The sequence below is a fragment of the Onychostruthus taczanowskii genome, unplaced genomic scaffold (genome assembly GCF_017590055.1).
Source record: "Onychostruthus taczanowskii isolate IOZ18803 unplaced genomic scaffold, ASM1759005v1 scaffold8, whole genome shotgun sequence".
NCBI lineage: Eukaryota > Metazoa > Chordata > Aves > Passeriformes > Passeridae > Onychostruthus > Onychostruthus taczanowskii.
In genome coordinates, this window is record NW_024505892.1 from 14,055,957 (window position 1) to 14,077,339 (window position 21,383).

Below are 21,383 nucleotides of genomic sequence, written 5' to 3' on the forward strand. Positions count from 1 at the left end.
TGTTGGTCATTTCTTCAGCAATTCTTCTTTACTTTTGTCTTCATACAATGTAGGCAAGCATTGCCAATGATCCTTGGTCCAGCTGGAACGTTGGGAAGTCTGGTAACTGGGATAATGGAAATGCTGTTGACAGCTGGGCAACAAAACCTGAAAGTGCACCTGGCCAGAGAAACAGTGCTTCAAATAACTGGGAGGCAGCAGCAGCATTTGGTCATCCACAGGCATATCAAGGACCAGGTGGGCTAATAATGCTTTTTTTTTTCCTTAATAAGTTATAGTAGGTGGACAGTAGAGGTAAGAATTATTTAATCTTTTATAACTATAGACCATGGTTTATTTAAAAAACAAAACCAAACCAGTTTCCTAAAAGCATATTGCCATGTGGGTAAGCTGGACACTAAAATAATAGGGGTTTTAAAAATTAAATATTTTTTTAAAAAAATTGGTTCCACAGTAACAAATGCCTCAAACTTCTATAGCAATCTGACAAACCAAAGTCTTGTGCATACATGATCTATTCTCAGGCATGTTGTCCAGCTTGCATAACTGGAACTTTAAAAATCCTTTGAATTTGTGGTCTCAGGCCTTTGAAGGAATAGTCACTTAAATCCTTAATTTTAAGAAGTGACTGGCTTTTCAGAATGCTTCTCTACCTTTTATAGTAACAGCCTAAATTAAGGGGAGAACCCATAACTGGGGAATGGTAATTTGGAGTCTATGAATATGGAAGACAGTTGAGTTAATCTTAACACACCATCATCTCTTCTTTAATTTTTATTTTCTTTTTTATTTCCCCTCTCCCTGAGTGGATTTCTAGTGCACTGCTTTGCAGGATGTATTTGATGGAGATGGTAATAGAGGAGGAATCTTAAAATAGAAGGCTGAAAGAGATTTTAATATATTTACCTGGTTGATTATTTGTATGTGAGTGCTGAAGTACCTGCTTCTGCTTCTGAAGAGAAGTGATGTAACTTTTTCCTTTCCCTGTCCCCTGATCCCTCCTGTACTTCAGCAGCTGCTGATGACGATGATTGGGATGATGACTGGGATGACCCAAAATCAACTTCGCCATCTTACCTTGGTTACAAGGAGACTGAGGCATCAGAGGCTGGGGGGATCCAGCGTGGAAATTCTCGTGCAGCTGCTATGAAGTTACCACTTAACAAGTAATGGGAAATGCAGGGGAAATGTGTATATATTGAAGAGAATTGGAATTTGTCAAGATGTGTAAATTCAACATCCTTGAAATAAGCAATGTAAATTACAGTTTTGGGGCAGAAGAGAAGGTGGACTTGTAGTTCAGCATACTCCTTAAGCAAGCAGAGGACACAGATCCCTGAAAGCTTGAAAGTGCATGACAAAGCTGTGCAATTTTTGGAGGTGTCATACAAGCAAATGACACTTTCATGTTGCCTGAGCATCAAGTCTTTAAAGTGTAACTGTGTTTGACAGTTTGTTCTTAATGAAAGTCAAAGGTGATGGATGACTTGTCCATACAGTAGAAACTGATCAGAGATGCTGCCCCAGAGTTCTTGAGCAATCTGAGTTTCTAGTGGGGAAAACTTCTGCTGTGTTTGTGCATCATCCCAGTTGATTCTTGAGCCACAGAAAGTTTGATTTTATAGACAAAAATCTTACAGTAGCATCAAGCTTTGTCAGGGTTATACTAGCATTATCTCATGTTACAGCTTAATGTTTATTTATTCTAAGACTGCTGTTACTCTGAGAGCTAGTGTGTGGTAGTCTCTGAATGGATGAAAGCAGAGTGGAAAAGGATTGTAGAATAATGGTTCTTTGGGTATCTAACTAAAATCAACTGTCTCTGCATGACTGGTTAATTTTATTCATCAGTGGGTTTTTATGTCCAGTGTTGCATGGGTACCTGTACATCATTGTTCACTTTGGTAAACTCACAAAAATACCTTTTTAAAGAGATTGTTTTGTCTGTGGAGTAAGTCCTGCTTTGCTGCTCATGTTTCTGCAAGCAGGTTGGCAATACTACAAGGGCTAATTATCTTCTAAATTAGAAAGAGGACCACCATTTGCTTTTTATAAGGCATCTTGTAAGACTTTAGAATATTATAGTGATTGTTTGGCTTTCTTTTAGTTGGTGGATAAATTATTTAAGATAACTCATGTTTAGAAGCACTTGATCGATCTTCTGTTTATCATTCTTTCAGATGATTGAATTCTTGTAATTTGAAATCTCAGGTGCATGAGCATCTGGGTGTGTGTGGTGTTTCCAGAGAGGGTGGGGCTGCAGAGGAGTGATAGATGTTGCTTTGTGTCCTCCTGTTATGTTTAGTATGATGGTCAGCAGAACAGGAATAGCCACTTTGCTCTGCAAGAAGGGGCCTACTACACACAGAAACACACAAGACACACACAAAAAACCTGGATGTCAATAGCCAAGATTCTTCTGCTTTTTTTCCGTGCAAAATGTTGATTGTTACAGTAATTCACATAAACTTTTTTCTATGCTTGAGAAATATTTAGGGTTTTTTTCCTGTAACGGCAGGTAGTTCTGCATATGTCAAAGGAAGGAGAATTAACTTATCACTTCATTATATTGTTAGGTTTCCTGGATTTGCAAAACCTGGAATGGAACAGTATCTGTTGGCAAAGCAGCTAGCAAAACCCAAAGAAAAAATTCCCATAATTGTAAGTTGGGGTCGTGTATAATTATTCTGTGTGGGTGGTATGGAGTTTTTTGGTTTTCTTTTTCTTTTGGTTGGTTGGGTTTTGTTGGTCAGTTGGTTGGGTTTTTATGATCCTCCTCACCTTTCCCTGTTTCTCAACTGAACTTTTATCCTCAAGGTTGCTGTATATATTTGGGTCAGAAGAAACTGATACTGAACATATAATTAGAAATAGAACTGTCATAATAAAAATCATGAGTGTGATGATGATGATGATTATGTTCAGTACTTTTTTACTCATGCTGTATCTGCATTACTTGTGGTGAACATACGCCTTTTTAGGATTGGAATGCAGAGCAAATGCATTACACTGTCTGTTTGTTCTCTAGATAGTTACATGTAAGAGCTACATTTGTAGAGGTTTGCAGTATTCAGTCCTGATAGTCAGGTCATTTTCTGATCTGAAAACCAACTCTTCTGTCTATATGCTGTTCTAGCGAGATGTGGTTGAAATAGCCCTAGAATTCACCATCCCTTTGTTATTTGGGAAAAATTGTAAAATACACAAGATAAAGTCAGCTGTGGTCTTTTGTCCCTGATTGCAAGAAGTGTCTCTGTTTCCAGACTCTCAGCTTCTCACTGAAATCAATGGAAGCACTCAAGTGAAGAGAGAAGATATTTGTCCTCTTGTTTGCAGCTGGTGCAACATGGTGTATTTAAAGATAATATTTGCAATTTCTTACAGATTGGTGATTATGGCCCAATGTGGGTATATCCTACCTCTACATTTGACTGTGTGGTGGCAGATCCCAAGAAAGGTTCTAAAATGTATGGTCTCAAGAGCTACATTGAGTATCAGCTGACCTGCACTGTAAGTGTATCTGAAACAGGGTCTTTTGTCTCACAAATTATTATGTTTGGTGACAGCAAATATGTTTCATTTGTTCATAAATAGAAATTGTGTAAGACTTGGTAAGGGCATTGTAAGACTTGGTAAGAGCATTGTAACAGTAAGTGGTAGTTGTCATATTTTTTTACCCCAAGGATTTGCTTTTTTCTAGAATTTCAAGTTCTGTATTAAGGCTCTAATTCATAAATTTTATTTGCATTCCATGTGGTTGCCATTCTGGTCCTGCTTGTTTCACATGAGTGTGTGTAGATGCCTGTCCAAGTTCAGAGTTGTGTTTCTCTTACAGAACACTAATCGGTCTGTCAACCACAGATACAAGCACTTTGACTGGTTGTATGAGCGGCTCCTGGTTAAATTTGGATTAGCCATTCCAATCCCTTCTCTTCCAGACAAGCAAGTAACAGGTAATTATTCCCAGTTCTGAATTCATGAAATGGGAGATAAGGAAATCAGATTTTCATAAGCTTCAGTTATTTCTTACTGTTTGTTTTTCCCATTATTTTTAAAGCTCAACCTTTCTCCACTCAAAACTTATGATGAGTTGTTATGACTGATTGATAATAACAGATCAATACTAGGAGAACCACTTCAAAACTCAGGTTCAATTATCTAGTGATTTAAAAAAAGGTAATTAAAAGCAAAACAAATTCCCCTAGTTGCTACATGAGATAGTAATTACTGTTGGAGAGAAGAGATGGCTACTTCTATTCTGTATCTGCTGATTGGCTGGGCAAGTGTTTTTGCATGGGGTTTTTTTGAGGGTTGGGGAGGGGCGTGCATTGTGTTTGGTTTTGTTTGGGTTTTTCTCTTTTGCATTTGATTGTACATATGTTAAGTTGTAGGAGCTTTGACACAAGGTTCCCAGAGGAAAGGGACCATCCAACCTGACTGGTTGGGATGGGGATTTTTTGCTTCAAAGTGAAATGTTGCAGCAGTTTCTCCTCTTGCTTGATTTCACACTTGATTTAGAAAGCATCTTTCATCATATAGTGTTCTGCTCTGGTTTGATGTCAGTTCAGCTTGACCAAACTGTCTGAAGCTTGTGGAAGTCTTTTGTTCTCACTTCAAGAAAAGTGGAATTGGGTCCTTTAAATGCACTTAAGTTTAGTCATTGCAACAGAATATGACCATGCTTATGCATTTTCAGTAGTCTCTGACTCCCTTCCTACAAGTATAGGCTAGACTGCCTGTGAAGGAAAGAATGGACACCTGCATAGGAGGAAAATGCATTACTTTAGCCCATTTCCATTTGTATGTTTTCTGGTAAGATTATACAGTGTTTAAGATAAACAGCCAAAACCAAACATACAAGCATCGGCATGTTGCCAACCACGTGGCCGTGGGCATCACTCAAAATGCAGCAGCTCTGCTGTGTTTGAAGAAAGCTGAGCATTGACGAAGTTGCTGGGATAAATGCCGAGCAAACTGAAAAGTGAGGAAGTGACTTCTTTCCCTTAGCCTTGTGTTTAGAATAGACCAGCATTTTTATTAAACATGTGCATGTCTGTTAACAGGAAACCAGAAGACATGCTGGGGTCCCTGGATTTCATTGTAATTATGTCTTAAAAAACCCAAGAGTCTGGCATCACACCTTGGCAAAATCCATTGCCTGTGAATTTCTATCTTCTGGAATCTGTGGAAGAGAATACTTTGTCCCATGCAAAAAAATAATAATTAAAAAAAAAAAAAGCGTGTTTCTTTTTCTGAAACATGAAGAAACTGGAAAAGGGGTGCTTATCTTTCACTGTGATTAGGAGGCTTCTTTCTGAAGACTGTCTACAAAAGCATTTCTGTCAATTTGTCTTGACAGAACAAGACTCCCGACTGACTTTGTCAGGATCCTAGTTTTAATGATATACTGGTGATGATATGCTTAATGATCAGCATGTAACTTCCAGCTGCTGCTGTTCTGCACTCCTTGCAGGAATGCTGTGGAGATTTCTGTATAGATTAAAAATGAAGCAAAGTATTACTGAAGGGTATAGAATATCTTCCATAGTGGTTTTTTTTTGTTTTTTTTTTTTTTTTTTTTGCTAATTTGCAGGAAAAATACCCATACACAAAGTTCATTTTTTGTTAGTTCTGTTATTTACCTGCTAAAATTGCTAGTTTCCATATTTGTAAAAAAACTAAAAACCCAAACCACAAAACCCTCAACTTTGTAGATCTGCTGCCATAGTAACTATGCAGTAGAATTATATTGAAACAGTACCTGCGTTCAAGGCTTGTCATCTGTGCTGCTGTGGAAATCAGGAGAGTTCGGTGCTGGAGAAATCTCTCTTTCCTTAAAATTCCCATTCACTGTATGCTTTAGAAGTCTGATCTCATGCCTTTTTTTTTTTAATTAGAAAGGATTCTCTCAAGAAGACAGTTTCTACTAAAACTAAAAGGTTCTTATGAATACACAGTGATGATGCATTACTGGTTTAAGAAAAAATGGTTACTTATTTAGTTTGTATTAAAAATATCTTAAGTACCAAAAAAAATCAGTTACAGTCTTACATGTATGTAAGACTGTAACTAACCAGTATATAACCTGTATATTCTAACCAGTTTATGATTTATTGATATTTTTTGGGGTTTTTTTCCCCCAGTTTACCTATATGTTTAAAGGAGGCACTGCCTTTTAAAACTGTGATCTGTGTTTGAGTGATTTCAAATATTTTCAAGCAATCCAATTTCAATTTTTTGAGCTGTTTCATTTCAGTGCTTTGTTAGCTTGTACATGGCAACTTGGATTGTAGTTCTTTTTTCTTCAAAGTTTTTGAACCTCATATTCACCAAGACTTTACTAAACTGTTCCAGAAAAATACCTTCATTCCAAGCCTATACCTGGTGTTTCTCTTGGGTCATCTGAATACCTAATTTTCCAATCCACAAGTTTATTAGTTTTTTTCCAAAAAAATGTTTTTGAATTGTGGATGTGTAATTTTAATATTTCCTGGCTATCTTAAAAAGGATGAGAACTCTTGATCAGTAATCAGTATACTGTAATTTAAGGTTCTTTTGATTTTTTAGCATAATGGGCCATTTATTTATGAGTTGGACTCAATGATTCTTGTGAGTCCATTCCAACTCAGGATTCTGTGATTCTTGTAAGTTTTGAGTCGTTAAACTGTTAATAACTCACTAGATGAATTACAGGTTGTTTCAATTTAAATTTTAAAAAAGAAATTTGAAGGTGCTAGCCTGTAAATGTAACAATTATTGTTCAATGTGTGACAGGGCGCTTTGAAGAAGAATTTATCAAAATGCGCATGGAGAGGCTGCAGGCTTGGATGACGAGAATGTGCCGCCATCCTGTTGTCTCAGAAAGTGAAGTTTTCCAGCAATTTCTCAATTTCCGAGATGAGAAGGTAGGAAATGAAATAAAGTTCTCACACAGACTGCAATTGAGGAATTGCTGTCCCCCCACACTTCCCCTTCAAACCAAGAGTTTGGCTCTGTAGCTGCCCCACTGTGGGCAGTAGTGCCAGGCTGGAAACTGCTGGGATTCCTAACTCAGCTGATTGGTCAAAACAAGGCATAAAATTGCTCCAGTTAAATGCTACACACCATTCCCACACAGCTGTGCTCTTCAAAGTAACGTTGTTGCCAGTCTTTCAAGGGCCAGTTTGTATGCTCCAGCAGAGTAGGAAGATATATAAAACTCTTTCGGCTGTTGCCCTGCTCTGTCTCTGCTGGATTTATTAATCTCTGTGATCCTCTGAGTGGTGCTGCTCTGCTAACAAAAGCAACTTCATAGCAGATCTAGGTTGTGCCTGATCCTGTATTATATTTAAAAACAATGCCCTGCCCCATCCCTCAAACCCACAGTTTTTCACTGAAATGGGTTATAATAGCACTATGTTGCAGCCTTACCTGTTATAAGAAGTCATTTTTTATTCACAAACACTTTATTATGCTTTTTTAAAAAAGAGATTTTAATACTTCAGTAAATGATAAATAAAGTAAGTAAACATTTAGTAAATAATGGTTTCTTCATGACTGAGCTCCAGCTCTGTTACTAATTAGGAAATAAACAGAAACACCCTGCTGCTTTCTCCTCAAAATAGTCATACTTCTAAATACACATAGAATTTGCTGAAAAAGTAAATTATCCAGTCTGGTCTTAAAAATTTCCAGGGTTCAAGTCCCCTGTGACTAAGTTCAGAGCTGACCAGTTTTGAGTCAGAGGCTGAACTACCAGCATACTTCTAACCAGAATTATTCTGTGATCCTGTAAGTAGAGGCTTAATAACATAGCAAGTACTCGTCCTGGTGAAATGCTAGTTGGATGGTTAGTGGGGAGTTGTATAATTCTGCCAGCTAGTCAGCACTTTTAGTTTCTTTTGTATAGATGTATGAACAGAACAGATGTCACAACACATAGGGAATTTTTAACCACTAAGAACTTAGTGTGCTAATTGCATAATAGTTGCATGATTTTCTTGAGCAGCTTCTGATACGAGACTTATCCTACGTGTGAAGACAGCTGAATATCAATGTTCTTACACTGCATCTCAGTAATACACAAGAAGGGTCTGTTGACCCCAGAATTTAGATAACAAAGTGCACAAAGGAGGAGGGGAAGAACTTTGGGAAACTATAAAAAGCCTTGGCTTCTCTGAAGATTTCACTTCTTAATGAAGGGTTTCAATTCAGGGGTGGTCTGTTGATTAACAGTTCTCCTAAACATCTAATTCAGTCGTTAAGCACACACCTTTAAAGAAGGATGAGTGGTGGTCAAACTTTGTGTCTCTTTTTTTTTTTTTTTTTTTCCTTCTTTTTAAGGAGTGGAAAACTGGAAAGAGGAAGGCAGAAAAAGATGAAACTGTAGGAGTCATGATATTTTCTACAATGGAACCAGAAGCTCCTGACTTGGACATGGTAGAAATGTAAGGTGATTTTATTTTTTTTTTATGGGCATTCTGCATCTGGGTATACAACAGATGCTGAGATAATCCAAAACTCAGATACTAAATGTGTGTGTATATTCATGGATTTGAAGAGGTATTCATCAAGGCAGAGCTGAAAATTTGTTTAAATAATGAGATTTTCATATCAACCCCTCCAATACTTGGTGGAACTCTATGTGATGTCTTTTTGACCTCAGTGGCTGAGTGCTAATCCTAAAACAAATTATGTAAAACTAGTTGATGGGATAGAGTACTGTCAGATCCTATGGAGTCATGTTTTATATTGCTGGGGAAGTGTGTTTTGATCTTTAATCTTTCAACACTTCCAAAACATGCTAAACTTACCAAGCATCTTAGGATAATTGTAGATGGACCAATAAGCAGAACAATGTTTCTTTAACATAGTAGTATGATTTCAATGTCTGTAATCCATGGAAAGCTATTAAAAATGAAAAGTTATTTAAATTATCAAATTTCATTCTGGAAGTGCAAATGGATATATTTCTTTTATATATGTGTATATTACATACACATGCACTTTTTCATGTATATTCTGTAGGTGATAAACCTTTGAGTTTCACAGAGACTAAAATTACTATGCAACCTTTATTTCTCTCCTTTAGGCTTAATAATTTTTCTTAGAAAATGTAGTATGTATGAAATTCATTTCTTGCTGTTCTGGAACACAGAAACCTGGGTAATGTTTTGTGTGCATTTGTGGATAAACTGGAGAGAAGTGTTTTTGATAGCTAAGCAGTAGTGTATTTACACCCAATACAGGCTTTATGCAAGTGATGCAGTGCATATTGGGTGGATAAAATGGCTGTGTGGTAGCAGTTCTGCACCAGCAGAAAAACATGCACATTTTTAGGTCACTTACACTTCAACCATGGGGATTTCAACCTTGACTACTTCGCTTTAGTAATGTGGTTTCTGTATATCCCAGTGGTGTAAAAGCTGAAGGGCTGACTGAGAGGGAGGATTTTGTACCCAGGGTGCAGGAGAGCGAATGTACTACATACACTTCCCTGGCAGAGAGTGCCCAGCATGTGGTCTGCTAAACAGTTTGTGCCCAAGCAGGGAGGGTACACCAGCCTGAGGAGAATGCTCACCAGGGATATGGGTTCCTGGGCTGGGGCTGGCAGCCTGGAGTAGTGCTGAACTATTTCCAAGCAGTTGCAGGGGTGGCTGTAACATCTCAGATGTCCACATGTTCTAGTGCGTGGGAATGCTGTTAAAAGTGTGTGTGAGTCTTGAAAGCCATTACTCCACTTACAAAGTGGGCAAACCAGCTTGTTCAATAACTGTTTGGTTCTTCAGTGTGAAGATGTTCTTTATTGAACAATTTTGCTACTGTTTTGAGAGTCCTGCACAGGTTCATGAGCATTTTCAGTGATCTTGAGACCACAAAGTATGAGGTTTAGAAAATTTAAGGATGTTTTGCCCCGAGGTAAGAGGAGTAAAGCAAGAGGCTCTTAGAAAGCCTAGGTGCTGTTTTTGTGGAAATAACTATGTGGGTATGGTTTCCAGCTGAGGAAGGAAGTGCTGGTGGGGAATTGGGAATCTCTAGGTTGTTGGGCCACAGCTGGAGCTGCTGCCCTGGCTCTGGGAAGTCACTCAGTGTCCCCTGGCTGTTACAGCTGTCTCATGCAGGCTTTGGCTGAGAGCATTTGTAAGATCAGATGCAGTTTAAATAAATCTCATTGGCAATGATAAAATATACGTTTAGTTTTCTTTTGTAGAGTTCACAAATCACTGCTGTGTATGCAATGCTGTGTTAATGGAAAACTCTGATAGCTGCATGTAATATGAAAGTATGCATATATATTTCCCTAGGAAAGTTGCTATATTACTTTTTATTCACCTATGCTAGACTTCAATCAGAATATCTGACATAGTTATTTTCTTTTTATTTTTTCATTGTTGTATGAATTTCACTACTTCTGTTACACTGTAATAAGAGTGCTAGTCCAGTGCCACATGTCTACGAGTCTAACACAGGAGGAAAAATAGAAAAAATAATGCCTATATCTAAAAAGGGGAATTCTGAATTTAGTGAAATGGCAGAAATTTCAAGGAATGGGTTTATATCTCTGATACTTTTTAAGACAGAGTTGACATTGCTTAACACTTCAGTATTGCATTGAAAGTTAACATTATGCATCTATTTTTTGCTTTTGCTTTTTCAAAATGCCACAGAGAGCAGAAATGTGATGCAGTGGGTAGGTTCACCAAAGCAATGGATGATGGAGTTAAAGAGCTGCTGACAGTGGGACAGGAGCACTGGAAGAGGTGTACAGGGCGTAAGTGTCCTTCTGAACTCAGCACTCATTTCTGTGGTGCTTTTCTCTCTTCTTTTTTTAATGTGTGTAATTCAAGGCACATCTTTAAAAAAATTCCTAAGTTATCATGGGAATTGTTTGGCATTCTGGCTATTTTCAGTCTAAGAGTATAAATGTGCAAGTTTTTTGTTAATATGTTTGATGTGGGGCTTTTTGTTGGGTTGTTTGGGGTTTTTTTCTTTATCTCAGAAATATCTGTTCCCTGCTCATAGGTTTAAAAATACTTAAAGTTAAATAATTCTAGTAATGCAGCTAAAGCCCTTGTTGGACCTGTTCTCATATACTGGTCATTTATTTGAATTTTAGTGACATGGGCAAAATAGACCTGTTTGTTTGATGAAATCATGTTTTCAAATAATTGCATCTTATTAACCCCTTATTTAGGATCCTTGCATGCTAGGAGGAGTGATTTAAAGATGAAATGAGTTTAAGAGAAAAAGAAAAGAAAAACCAACTTGATTCTAACTTAATCTTTAGCCCAATTCTTTTTTTTCCTATCTTGTCTCTTCCTTCCCACAGATATTTAGGGTTGCAGAACTTCACACCAAGTCCCTATGACTCTGCCTGGGCTCTAATTTCCTAGTCCACAGCAGTGTTCAGTGTTTGTGGCCACCACAAGGCAGCTATTGAAAGGAAGCAGGTACTACAGCTGAGGATCATAATAAGAAACACTTCAGGGCAGGCTGTAGTGTCTGGCAACCAAAGACCTATCACATAAATCTCCTTGAATCACCTTAATTTTTTTTTTACTTTCCTTTAAACTCCCACAAAAAAACCCCAAAACCTTGTCTCCAGAACTTGAAGTTCTCTGAGTTATGTTTTTGCCTCTTACTAATCAAACACTACAGCTGAATATTTGGGGCTGACCAGAGAGAATGGGAAGTGTAGAAGCTCCATCTCTCATGGAAGTGATTACATTAGACTTTAGTATCTGTAGGATGTTAACTTTAAATTATTTACATTTCTCAACTTTGAATAAAAGGGTTTCCTTCTACACACCTCTGACCCTCCTGCTGGACAAAAATAGTCTAACACATGACAGAGCTCTAACATGGTACAGATCTTGCTTCACTAGCAAATTATATTGAGGGGAAAGTGGAGAACAGGGGAAGGAATAAGGTTCCTCAGATGAGACTAGACATTGCTTTGCAGTTACAGAAGCAATGATCAAACCAAGGGCTGGCTGTGACTTGTGCTTACACTGGAAATTCAGTATTTTTTTAACTGCCAAAGTCTTCCTGAACTTACAACACTAGTGGCTTTAGATACCAAATGGCACTTCTAATACTTACAACTATTAATTAGCATAGATGCAGCAATACAGTTGTGATTGTGTTCTTTAAAATCTTAAAATTTAGAATTTTAATTTTTTTAAACTTTTTTTAACTTTTCCAGACATTCATACTGAATACAAAAAGAAAAAAGAGACTGGTAAACTGGAACATGCAAAATTTCAGAGGTCTCTTAGGTTTTAAGTTCCCTGTCAGCTCTAGACTTGACTCTTAATTGGAAGTATTTTTGGCACTTCCTGAGCAGTAGTTACATGCCTTCCATTCAGTGAGATTTAAAATAACTGACAGTGGAAACGTCTTAAATACATGTGAAAAGAAACCAGAGATTCTTCACTAAAGCTTCCACTGGAGATTCAGTATCAGTGGAATGGCTGATAACAGAACTCTAGTGCTCTAAATTGTACTCAGAGTGTAAGACAGAGCAGTTATCATAAATAGTCTGACTTCTGGAGAAGAGCTTGATCAAAGATAAGCAATAAAATTAGGCAGTTGGAGTGGGAGGTTGATTTGGGGGTTTTGTGGTAGATTTTTATACCACACAAAGGTGTTCTTCTGTAAAAATCAGATACTGTGGAATGCTAGAACAGCTAAAAACCTTCTATATTGCCTGGGCAGTGTACCCTCTGAATACAAATATTTGATAACAAAACCCATACCTACTTGGGGTTTTTTTCTGCTAGCATAGGCAGCATATAAAAAGTTGCTTTTGCTTTTCAGATTGCTTTTTAGGCCTCTGGAGTGGTGCTGTTCAAAGTGTTAATAATGAATGCACTCATAAATCACAGCTGATTGATGTAATTGTGATGAAGTAATGTATGCATGCATGTTCAATAAATAGATTATAAAAAACCAATTTTATTATTCAGATACTTGTGTAATTTTCATACCTAGGTAATCTTGGTTTCTAGTGACTTTAAATATAAAATTCTTTATTTCAGAAGAGTTTAGGTATTATGGGTCTGTATAATAATCTCCTCTCTTAAAATATTAATGAGACTTATTCTTATTCTTGATGTCACACTTCAGCACTTCCCCCTCTTCCTTCCCCCATGAGGGGGAGAGGAAAAAAAATCTCACTGTATGCATAGGAGGACTGAGCTAGAAATGCAATGAGATTTCATTTTTTTAATAGCATTCACACACTGCTTCCCCAACTGTTTGTACCTTTCAAGAATCCAGATTGCAATTGCTTTATCCAGTTTTAGAACATGTGTAGCAGGGGAGGGGGTAAAGAATAGGATTGTAAATATGTCACTAGAGAAAATGTAATACCTAGTTGGTTTTGACATCTGCTTCATCAAGTTTTGGAAATGCTGCAGATTTAGTCTCACTTACCCATGTTGGTTTTTTGCTTTTGTTTCCCCTCTTTTCCTCATCCTTTTTCCACTTTCAGCATTACCCAAGGAATACCAGAAGATAGGAAAAGCATTGCAGAGCCTGGCACTGGTCTTCAGCACTAGTGGATACCAAGGTACTTCTATAGCTTCATTTGTACTTTGCTTAAAAAGAGGTATTTTAATTACATCATGCTACTTTTTTTTTTTTTCTTTTCTGAAGATCTCGATGCTTTCCTCTTTGAGGGTTCTAGAAAACATTCTAAAACCTTTTTTTTTTTGTATATTATGGGGTTTTTATGTTCTAGTCTGCAATCTTGTCTTCTCTCACTGTATAATCTTGTGGGTTGGTAGTGATGGAAGAGTTTAGTTTGATCTCTCAATATATAATCTGGTCACTGACCTAACTGACCAAACATGCTGTGGCATTTTTGTGATATCAAAGGGAAAGGAGAGAAAAATGGGGCCTTGAAAATAGCTGTCACAGAACTATTATGTGACTTCGTGATATAACAACTCCATACAGTGATGGAAAACTTACTACAATGTTTTATAATCCACTATGTGGGCTGGAGGGTCAGCTACTATAGCCTTTCCTTGTCCTTCACTTTTGCTTCTCCTTCAAGAACCCTAAAAAAGAGCCTGTTGTGTGTAGCTATGGTATTAAGAAAATCCTTTGCTGGGATTTTTCCTCTCCTGAGAAGCTGAGGAGGCTCAGGAGAGAAATGTAAACAATTACTATCTGCTGCTGTGGAATGCAACGGGTGCATCCATGATTGGTCCATGTGGATTGTTTTCCATTGATGACCAATCACAGCCACCTGTGCCAAGGCTGTGAGCAGTCACAGGATTTTTGTTATTCTGTTCTGTTCTGTTCTTGTAGCCTTCTGATCTCTCTGTTCTTTTAGTATAGTCTTAATGTAGCATTTTAATATAATATCTAACATAATAAATCAGCCTTCTGAAATAGAGTCAAGCCTCGTGTCTCCACACACGGAGAGGAATCATCAACAGTTGTGTTAGGTATGAAAGCTGTGGGAGGGAAAAGGAGGGCATCAGTTGCTCAAAGTTTTCCTAAAATGTTATCTTTATACCAAGTTTAAAATATGTTAAGCTCTATTGATGTTTTCCAGACAACTGGAAAATATTTCCTCATATACAGAGTGTGCCTGTTGAATCAGTTTTCCCTGAGATTCTCCTTTCAAAGGTGTTTGAGGTTTTGTTCTTTCTATACTTGATAGCAAAATGACTGTCTTCTAAAACCTTAAATGTTATAGCATAGAAGCTTCCTGAAATGTTTCCTTAGAAGCAATCTTAGAAATTTTAGTTGACCAGTACTTACTCTGGCTACTCATCTATCTCTTGCTTTATAATATTAAAACATTTTGCCCCATAAATGACGTGCTAAAATGCACGTCTGAAACACAGATTCTCTGCTGCTGAAAGTATTGCAAATAGACATTGTCCCCATAGCTTTTTCTCATCTGTGCCCTGTACTTCAACAGGATGACTGCTTAGTTAGAATTGAGCATATAGCATATTGCATAAAAAGTCACTTTTGGATGTGAGAATAAAATAGAGGATTTGCATGGTTATGTATTCTTAGCATGGGTTAGAAAACTGTAAATCCTGCCTGGATAAAACCTGTAGCAAGAAGTCTTGAGAAAACTGAAAATTGCTTGGGCTCTAGCACATTCTTTTGCCAGGGTAAAGGGAATACAGTATGTCATGAAGCTAGGATACAAAATTGCAGATCAGCTTTAGAAAGGAAAGCTTTGATTTGATTTCCAACATCTTTGAATGGTATGAAAAAATTGATCCCATGACAGTTTGGGAATAAAGCAAGCATGTCTGTCTTTGGTTTTTTTCCCAGTCATAGCTGGTTGCACCTGTATCTTGTTGAGAAAAGTCCCCTTCCTACAGATGCCTTTGCCTTGATTCCACATGTTTTGCTCTTTTCAATAACTTGTACTCTTGTATTATTCCCACATTAATAATATATGGGATTCTTTGCTTTTTAATTTGAGTTCCCAGGAAGTGAGAGCAGGTAAGATGCAGATGTGGCTTTAAATGGCTTCATCACTGCTTCTCTCACTCTGTCCTGCCTGCTGCTCATGTATGGATTCACCTGATCATTCCATCAGGAACAGGACTGTGGATTAAGCAGAGTCTCTGAAAAAGACATAAGCACCTGGATTTAAACTGATAGGGCACAGCTTTCCAGATCTCATTATGTAAAAGAGGACAGACACATTGCTTCCAATGGAGTAGTAGCTAGGCTGAGTATGATGTATGATTTTTCTGGACTATCAGTAAGAGGAATGCTTCATTCAGCCATGTTTAAGGACACTCCATTCAGTTTCTGTTGGGAGCTGAATCTCTTCCTCCTTGGGTTTTTTTTTGTTTTGGTTTGGGTTTTTTTTCCTTCTTTTTTTTTTTTCTTTTTTTAATTTGTTTGGGTTGTTTTTTTGGATTTCTTGTAATACTAGTGTTCTGAAAGTTTAAGCATGTAGGCCACTGAAGATTTGCAATGACTGATTTGATTACAGAAGCATTTCTATTTACTAGTAGCTGACTTCTGACATACTGTGTTTACTGTTATTTGGTTCATTTGCATAGTTAGGATGGGATGTATCTGTTGCCCATATCCCTTTCATCAGTGATGCCTGCTTGCTCTGCAAAGCTTTATGTGTAGTGATGTCTTCTGCCTTCTCTTCTAATTTCTAGCCTAAAATATTTAAGATTGCACCAGCTAAGATACACTTGTTAATTTGACTCACTCTAACTCTTTTTCTCGTGCTACAGAATGAGCCTTACCTATTTACTGCCAGCCCCAGTGTGTTAGGGATCTGTCCCCAGTATTTGCAGAGGCAAGGGCACCTTTAAAACTATTAAGGACACACTGAGAGGTTCTGATTTAACTTGGCTATCGGCTTATGAACTGCCCAATTGGTTCCAAGAATCTGCACTTTGCAAACATCATCCTGGTCCAAAAATGTGTATGGGACAGTACCAGAACATGCCTAGAAGTGTCCTGCAGCCTGGCAATGTGTTGCCTATGTTACTGTGCCATAGGATACTCTAAGGTTAACACAGCCTTAAATAGCATGGCTTCTCTTTTGCGGCACCAAATCTGGAGGAGTCTTTCTCCTATATTAAGGAAATGTGAATGACTGGTATGCCATTCAGTCATAGTAAGATCTCCTAATCCTACATCACCCCTCAGGAATTCTGTTAGGCAGTTACACACAAGTTTCAATATCCTGTCAGCTAGCAACAGGCAAATCCTGCTTTACAAGCTGCTTGTGTGCTGGACGTATCAGTTTGAGGTGTACTTATCAAGAGAAGCTTTTCTGCAAGTATTTGCTGCTAGTAAATCAAATTTTGTGATTTTTCTTACTGAATTATATTAAAATGAACTTTGAAAGAAAAGAAAACAAAAATACTTCTTGACAAAAAAAAAAATCATCTGTCCCAGTCAAGACCTGGAGTATTAGTTCCCCCAATGTGTCTGGTGTATTCCTTCTGAAATGATTATCACTGGCATTTACCAAGCAGTTGAACTGCTAAGAGATGTTCTATTAAACATCTCCAAAAGGCTTCTCATAGTTTTACATCTTTCTTCATCTCCTTATGACAGTATGTAGACTGTAAATCAATGAAAATATCTGTTTCTCCTTTCAACCCTGGTTGGGTTGAAATATCTGTGGAATATTACTGCCCATTTTAACTGCTCTTTTTATAGTTACCTTCAGTCAATGCTTTTAGGTCCCCTCTGTTTCTTCTGGGGATATATGTACTAAACACTAACATAATTTTGCTATAAATGTTAGCAACATTTGAGGCTTTCTGCTACTCCATTGATTAAAGGACCCCTGACATCCTCATGTATCCTTGCACTGGGATCCAACTCAGCTTTCACAGACAGGGTTAAGAAGGCAATTCCCAGCTTTGCATTGGTTCAGAAGCTGAGATTCCTGAAAATAAAAGGTGATTGGTTTTGGGAGAGTTTGTCTAGATCCTTTGAAGCTCTGATCTATGGAGGTTCCTTGAGTGAGTACAGAAGGGGAGGATTTTGTTGCTCAACTTAAATATACATACATACTCTTCCTTTTTTTTTTTTTTTTTTTTTTTTTTTTTTTTTTTTTTTTTGGTCAGATACGGAAAGTTACCATATTTCATGGCATTATAAAATGAACAGCAACATCTAGACCAATGTAGGTTCTGACTCTGAAGCCATACCATGTTTTATCCCAAAATCTAGGAGTCAGTTACTTCAAGATTGCTTCTAAGCAGACAAAATAATTCTGAAGTACTGAAAATATTTAAGCCTTAAGCCTGAAATAATAAAATTGAGCACCCTCCAATTTTTTTTATTGTTTTACAAAAAGGTGAAGATATGTTATGAATTGTGTACCTCTTGAGTCTCACACTGGGAATTAGTGTTTGTTTTATTTTTATTTTATCCTAACAGGCCCAAGTAGGAGAAAAATAATGATTTGTTTACCAGTGTTTGTGTTCCTGGACTGATTAGTTCTTAGAATCGGTCACTTTGCCTCACAGCTTTTTATGAAACCAGTCTAATGGAAAGGAAGAATTGATTGATAGAACTGAAGCAACATTCAGTCACTACCTTGTTTCCTTTAGGACATGCTAAAATGAAGGAATCCTATGTAATAGCTATCTAATGTAGATTAGACCATATGTTGTAGTAAAACAAAATACTTTAATGCTCAGATTAATCATTAATGAAATCTGTGGTACTTTTCAATTAAGTCACTAATTAATATAGAATAAAATCAAAAAGTTCATAAAAGACTAACCACTGCCTAATATCAGGACATGTCTGAAAGCATAAGAAAACTCTTTTTTCTTAAACTGAACTTTGATATCTGCAAACTGTACCTTCGCCTTTCTACTCTCTACCTCAATTTGCTTTCTGTACTGTTGACTACGTGCTTTGGACAAGCTAACATGGATGGGAAGGTGAAGTTGCATGAAACATACAAGAATGTAAGGCTTGTTTCCATCTTTGTCCCACGTAGCCTGTCCTATTAGTAACACAGTGTTATGAGTGCTTGTGCTGTTGTCTAGCTTAGGATTTATGGTGATGTCTGTATTGTTAAGCCTAGATTGTAGGGTGCTTTGATCTGTTTCATATGAGGATGAAGGTTAGAAACTCACTCTGAAAACCAGTGATTTTTACAGAGCTTGAAAATATTGTCTAAGAGTTCCCTAAAGGATCAGAAATCTTGTTGTCCAGAAAAAAAGTTACTTGAGCCTCCTTTTGCTTCTCTGACCTTTGAACAGTTATGGTCCAGGACTGTCAGAGAGCTCAGTGCTAGCAGCACATCAGCTTTGTCAGTCCATCTTTTGTAACTCTCCTCATTCTTCCTTCCTTTCCATCCTGGTAGACTTATTTTGTATTTAAACTGCATAAAATTATTAAATGTGGAAGTAAGTAGTGCTAGTACTGTGGTAGAACATTAATTTTCTACAAGACCTTCAATTTTCCTCCTTTAATGTTTTTAAAATTCTTTATTTCTGCTGGTTGTAAAAGGATGGCTAGCCATTTATTATTGTAAATAAGCTATTTTATAAATTTGCCTTGAATCAAGGCAAGTTTCTTGTTGTAATTGACTTACTGTAATTTGAACACTGATGTTTACTTCTAGGAGAATCTGATCTCAATGGAGCAATAACAGAAGCAGGGAAAACTTACGAAGAAATTGCCAGTCTTGTAGCAGATCAGGTAGGAGTATTACAAATGCAGTGGCATAGTGTGTACAAATATATCACTTATTTGGATTACTTCTGACTTTTCTTTTTTCCTCTTTGATTAAAACATAGCTCCTAGTGCTATAGACCAATTAAATTGCTATTAACACTTATAAATGCATTTTCATCTTCTTTTCTACTCTGTGTCAGCTCAGGGGGAATGTGATGAGAGGGCATTTCTGTTGGTCAGAAAGCCCACGTTCTGGTTTCTAAAATACTAGAATGATTGTTTGCTCTTTAAACGTGTTCATCTTGTGATGTCTGTGAACTGTCTTCATACTGATACAAAAGAATGATATTTAATCAAGGACAGTTTCTGACTTCCCTCTGCATTCCCCAAATGTCTATAGGATGCAGATTTTGCTGTTGTTTCATGTGGGGGAATATCTGTGTACTGAACATACTGCATTGCCTTGACATGCAGTTGCCTGCTTCAATAAAAATCTGGCTTAAATAAACATTGATTGGTATTCAAGACATACATTGATGTTTAGCATGTTACGCTTAAAGTCTCCAAAATGCAGAGCCTCTTTATCTCAAGGCTGAGTCTGAAGTTTCTTAAGGCTCCTTTCCATGTTGACAACTGAGGAGATGCACGTGTGCATGTACATATTTGTATATGTCATGAGAGACTGCACTGGAAACTCTTCTTTGGGGAAAAGGCAAAACCCCATCACTTTATGAGCTACTGTTAAATGAAACAAAGAACAGAGGCATCTGCACAATGATGCTCAGTGCCTTGCTCTAAAAAGCTTATATATTATTTTAAATCTTTTTCATATATGAAAAATTTGCATAAACAATATTTTGGTTTGGGTTTTCTTGATTGTTTCCTTCCCTTTTTTCCCCTTTTCCCCTTCTTGGCATCATGCTTTCTTTTCTGTGATGTTAATTTGCCATAGAAATTTTTACTTACGTTATGCTTTGTTTATTAGCCAAAGAAAGATCTTCACTTTTTGATGGAAACAAATCATGAATATAAGGGATTTCTTGGTTGCTTCCCTGACATCATAGCAGCTCATAAGGTATGTGAAGAGCCTTTCTTTTTAAGGGCTGGGCAGTGGGGACAGCAGCAGAAGTGGTGGCATGGTACCCTGCATTTGTGCAGCACCCTGGCCCCTGCTGCTGAAAGACTGGAAGTTTCTGTGAAACTGGTGTGTTGATTTTTAAAATAAGAAGTACTTAGAGGGAAGGAAAACAAGACTTTCTCTCAATAATGTCATGACTTTCTGCTGTAGCAGAGCAGTAGAAGGTTCCTGATTTTCTTCAGGTTGACTTCATGTCCCAGTGGGGTGAATAGTAGTAGTGTAAATTTGTAATATTTGAGCCTTATGTGATAGTTGATAATAAAACCATACAAGTATTGTAGGAAAATACTAAAGTGTACTTGTGTACACTTGTGTGGCTGGCTTGCTGATATGTGATAAATAATCATGCACTGCATAGAAGTTTCTTTAATATGAAAAACCAGAGACCAGAGCTAATCTCTGACATTTCTGAGGGAAAGAAAAAACAAACAAACAAAATACCAGCAACAAAACCCAGCAATTTTGTTCTTTGTAACACAAAAGCCACGGTGTATAGTTTTGGATATTCTGCCTTTTTTTTTTTGGTCATAGAATTTTCCTTATGGTCATGTGTCTGCTGTAATGTATTTAAGGAAACTAAATATTATGAAGTATTAAAACAAGTGCACAAATATGTGGGTTTGGGGTTTTTTTTGATCACTGGAAGTGTTAAATGTATAGAACAAGAACTTAAGAATATACTTCTGAGAGCAACAAAGATAAAAGCATATCAGATTTGTGTATTCTTTCTTCAGGACTTTTACAGTCCCTCATCCCACAGAATCATTGGGGGAAAATACCATAAAAGGAGAAGAAATGTTTTTAAAACTTGAAACATAAGCCTACTGGCAAGAGACATGTAAATAGATTCTCTTGCATGTTGTTTGGCACAAATACCTTGTGTAGGGGAGGCATATCTTTTTATGCTTGTTATTTATGTGACTTGAGGATTTTACTGAATCAATGGCTAGACATTGCATTGAGTTGTAGTCTCTTGAAAAACAGTGTTATGTTGCCTTCTCTTGTAAAATGTGCAAAGAAGGCTCTGCAAGCTTTTGGCTGTCAGTTATGTTGGTCATCTGTAATTTGAAACGTGGTCCATTTGTCCTTTTTGTGTATATCC

The 21,383-nt window shown here is 37.2% G+C and overlaps 1 protein-coding gene across 3 annotated transcripts in view; it reads left to right on the forward strand.

Annotated features, from left to right (window-relative positions):
• SNX9 (sorting nexin 9) overlaps window positions 1–21,383 on the forward strand; it is a 62,068-nt gene that overhangs the window by 35,456 nt on the left and 5,229 nt on the right. For 2 of the 3 annotated variants that reach the window (XM_041423645.1, XM_041423648.1), the window contains exons 5-15: window positions 54–237; window positions 1,013–1,166; window positions 2,577–2,661; window positions 3,385–3,510; window positions 3,836–3,953; window positions 6,775–6,905; window positions 8,323–8,426; window positions 10,647–10,750; window positions 13,475–13,552; window positions 19,091–19,167; window positions 20,129–20,218. In XM_041423645.1, coding sequence (XP_041279579.1) covers window positions 54–237; window positions 1,013–1,166; window positions 2,577–2,661; window positions 3,385–3,510; window positions 3,836–3,953; window positions 6,775–6,905; window positions 8,323–8,426; window positions 10,647–10,750; window positions 13,475–13,552; window positions 19,091–19,167; window positions 20,129–20,218 — 1,251 coding nt within the window. The remainder of the gene's footprint in view (window positions 1–53; window positions 238–1,012; window positions 1,167–2,576; window positions 2,662–3,384; window positions 3,511–3,835; window positions 3,954–6,774; window positions 6,906–8,322; window positions 8,427–10,646; window positions 10,751–13,474; window positions 13,553–19,090; window positions 19,168–20,128; window positions 20,219–21,383) is intronic. The other variant, XM_041423647.1, reaches the window with a different exon arrangement.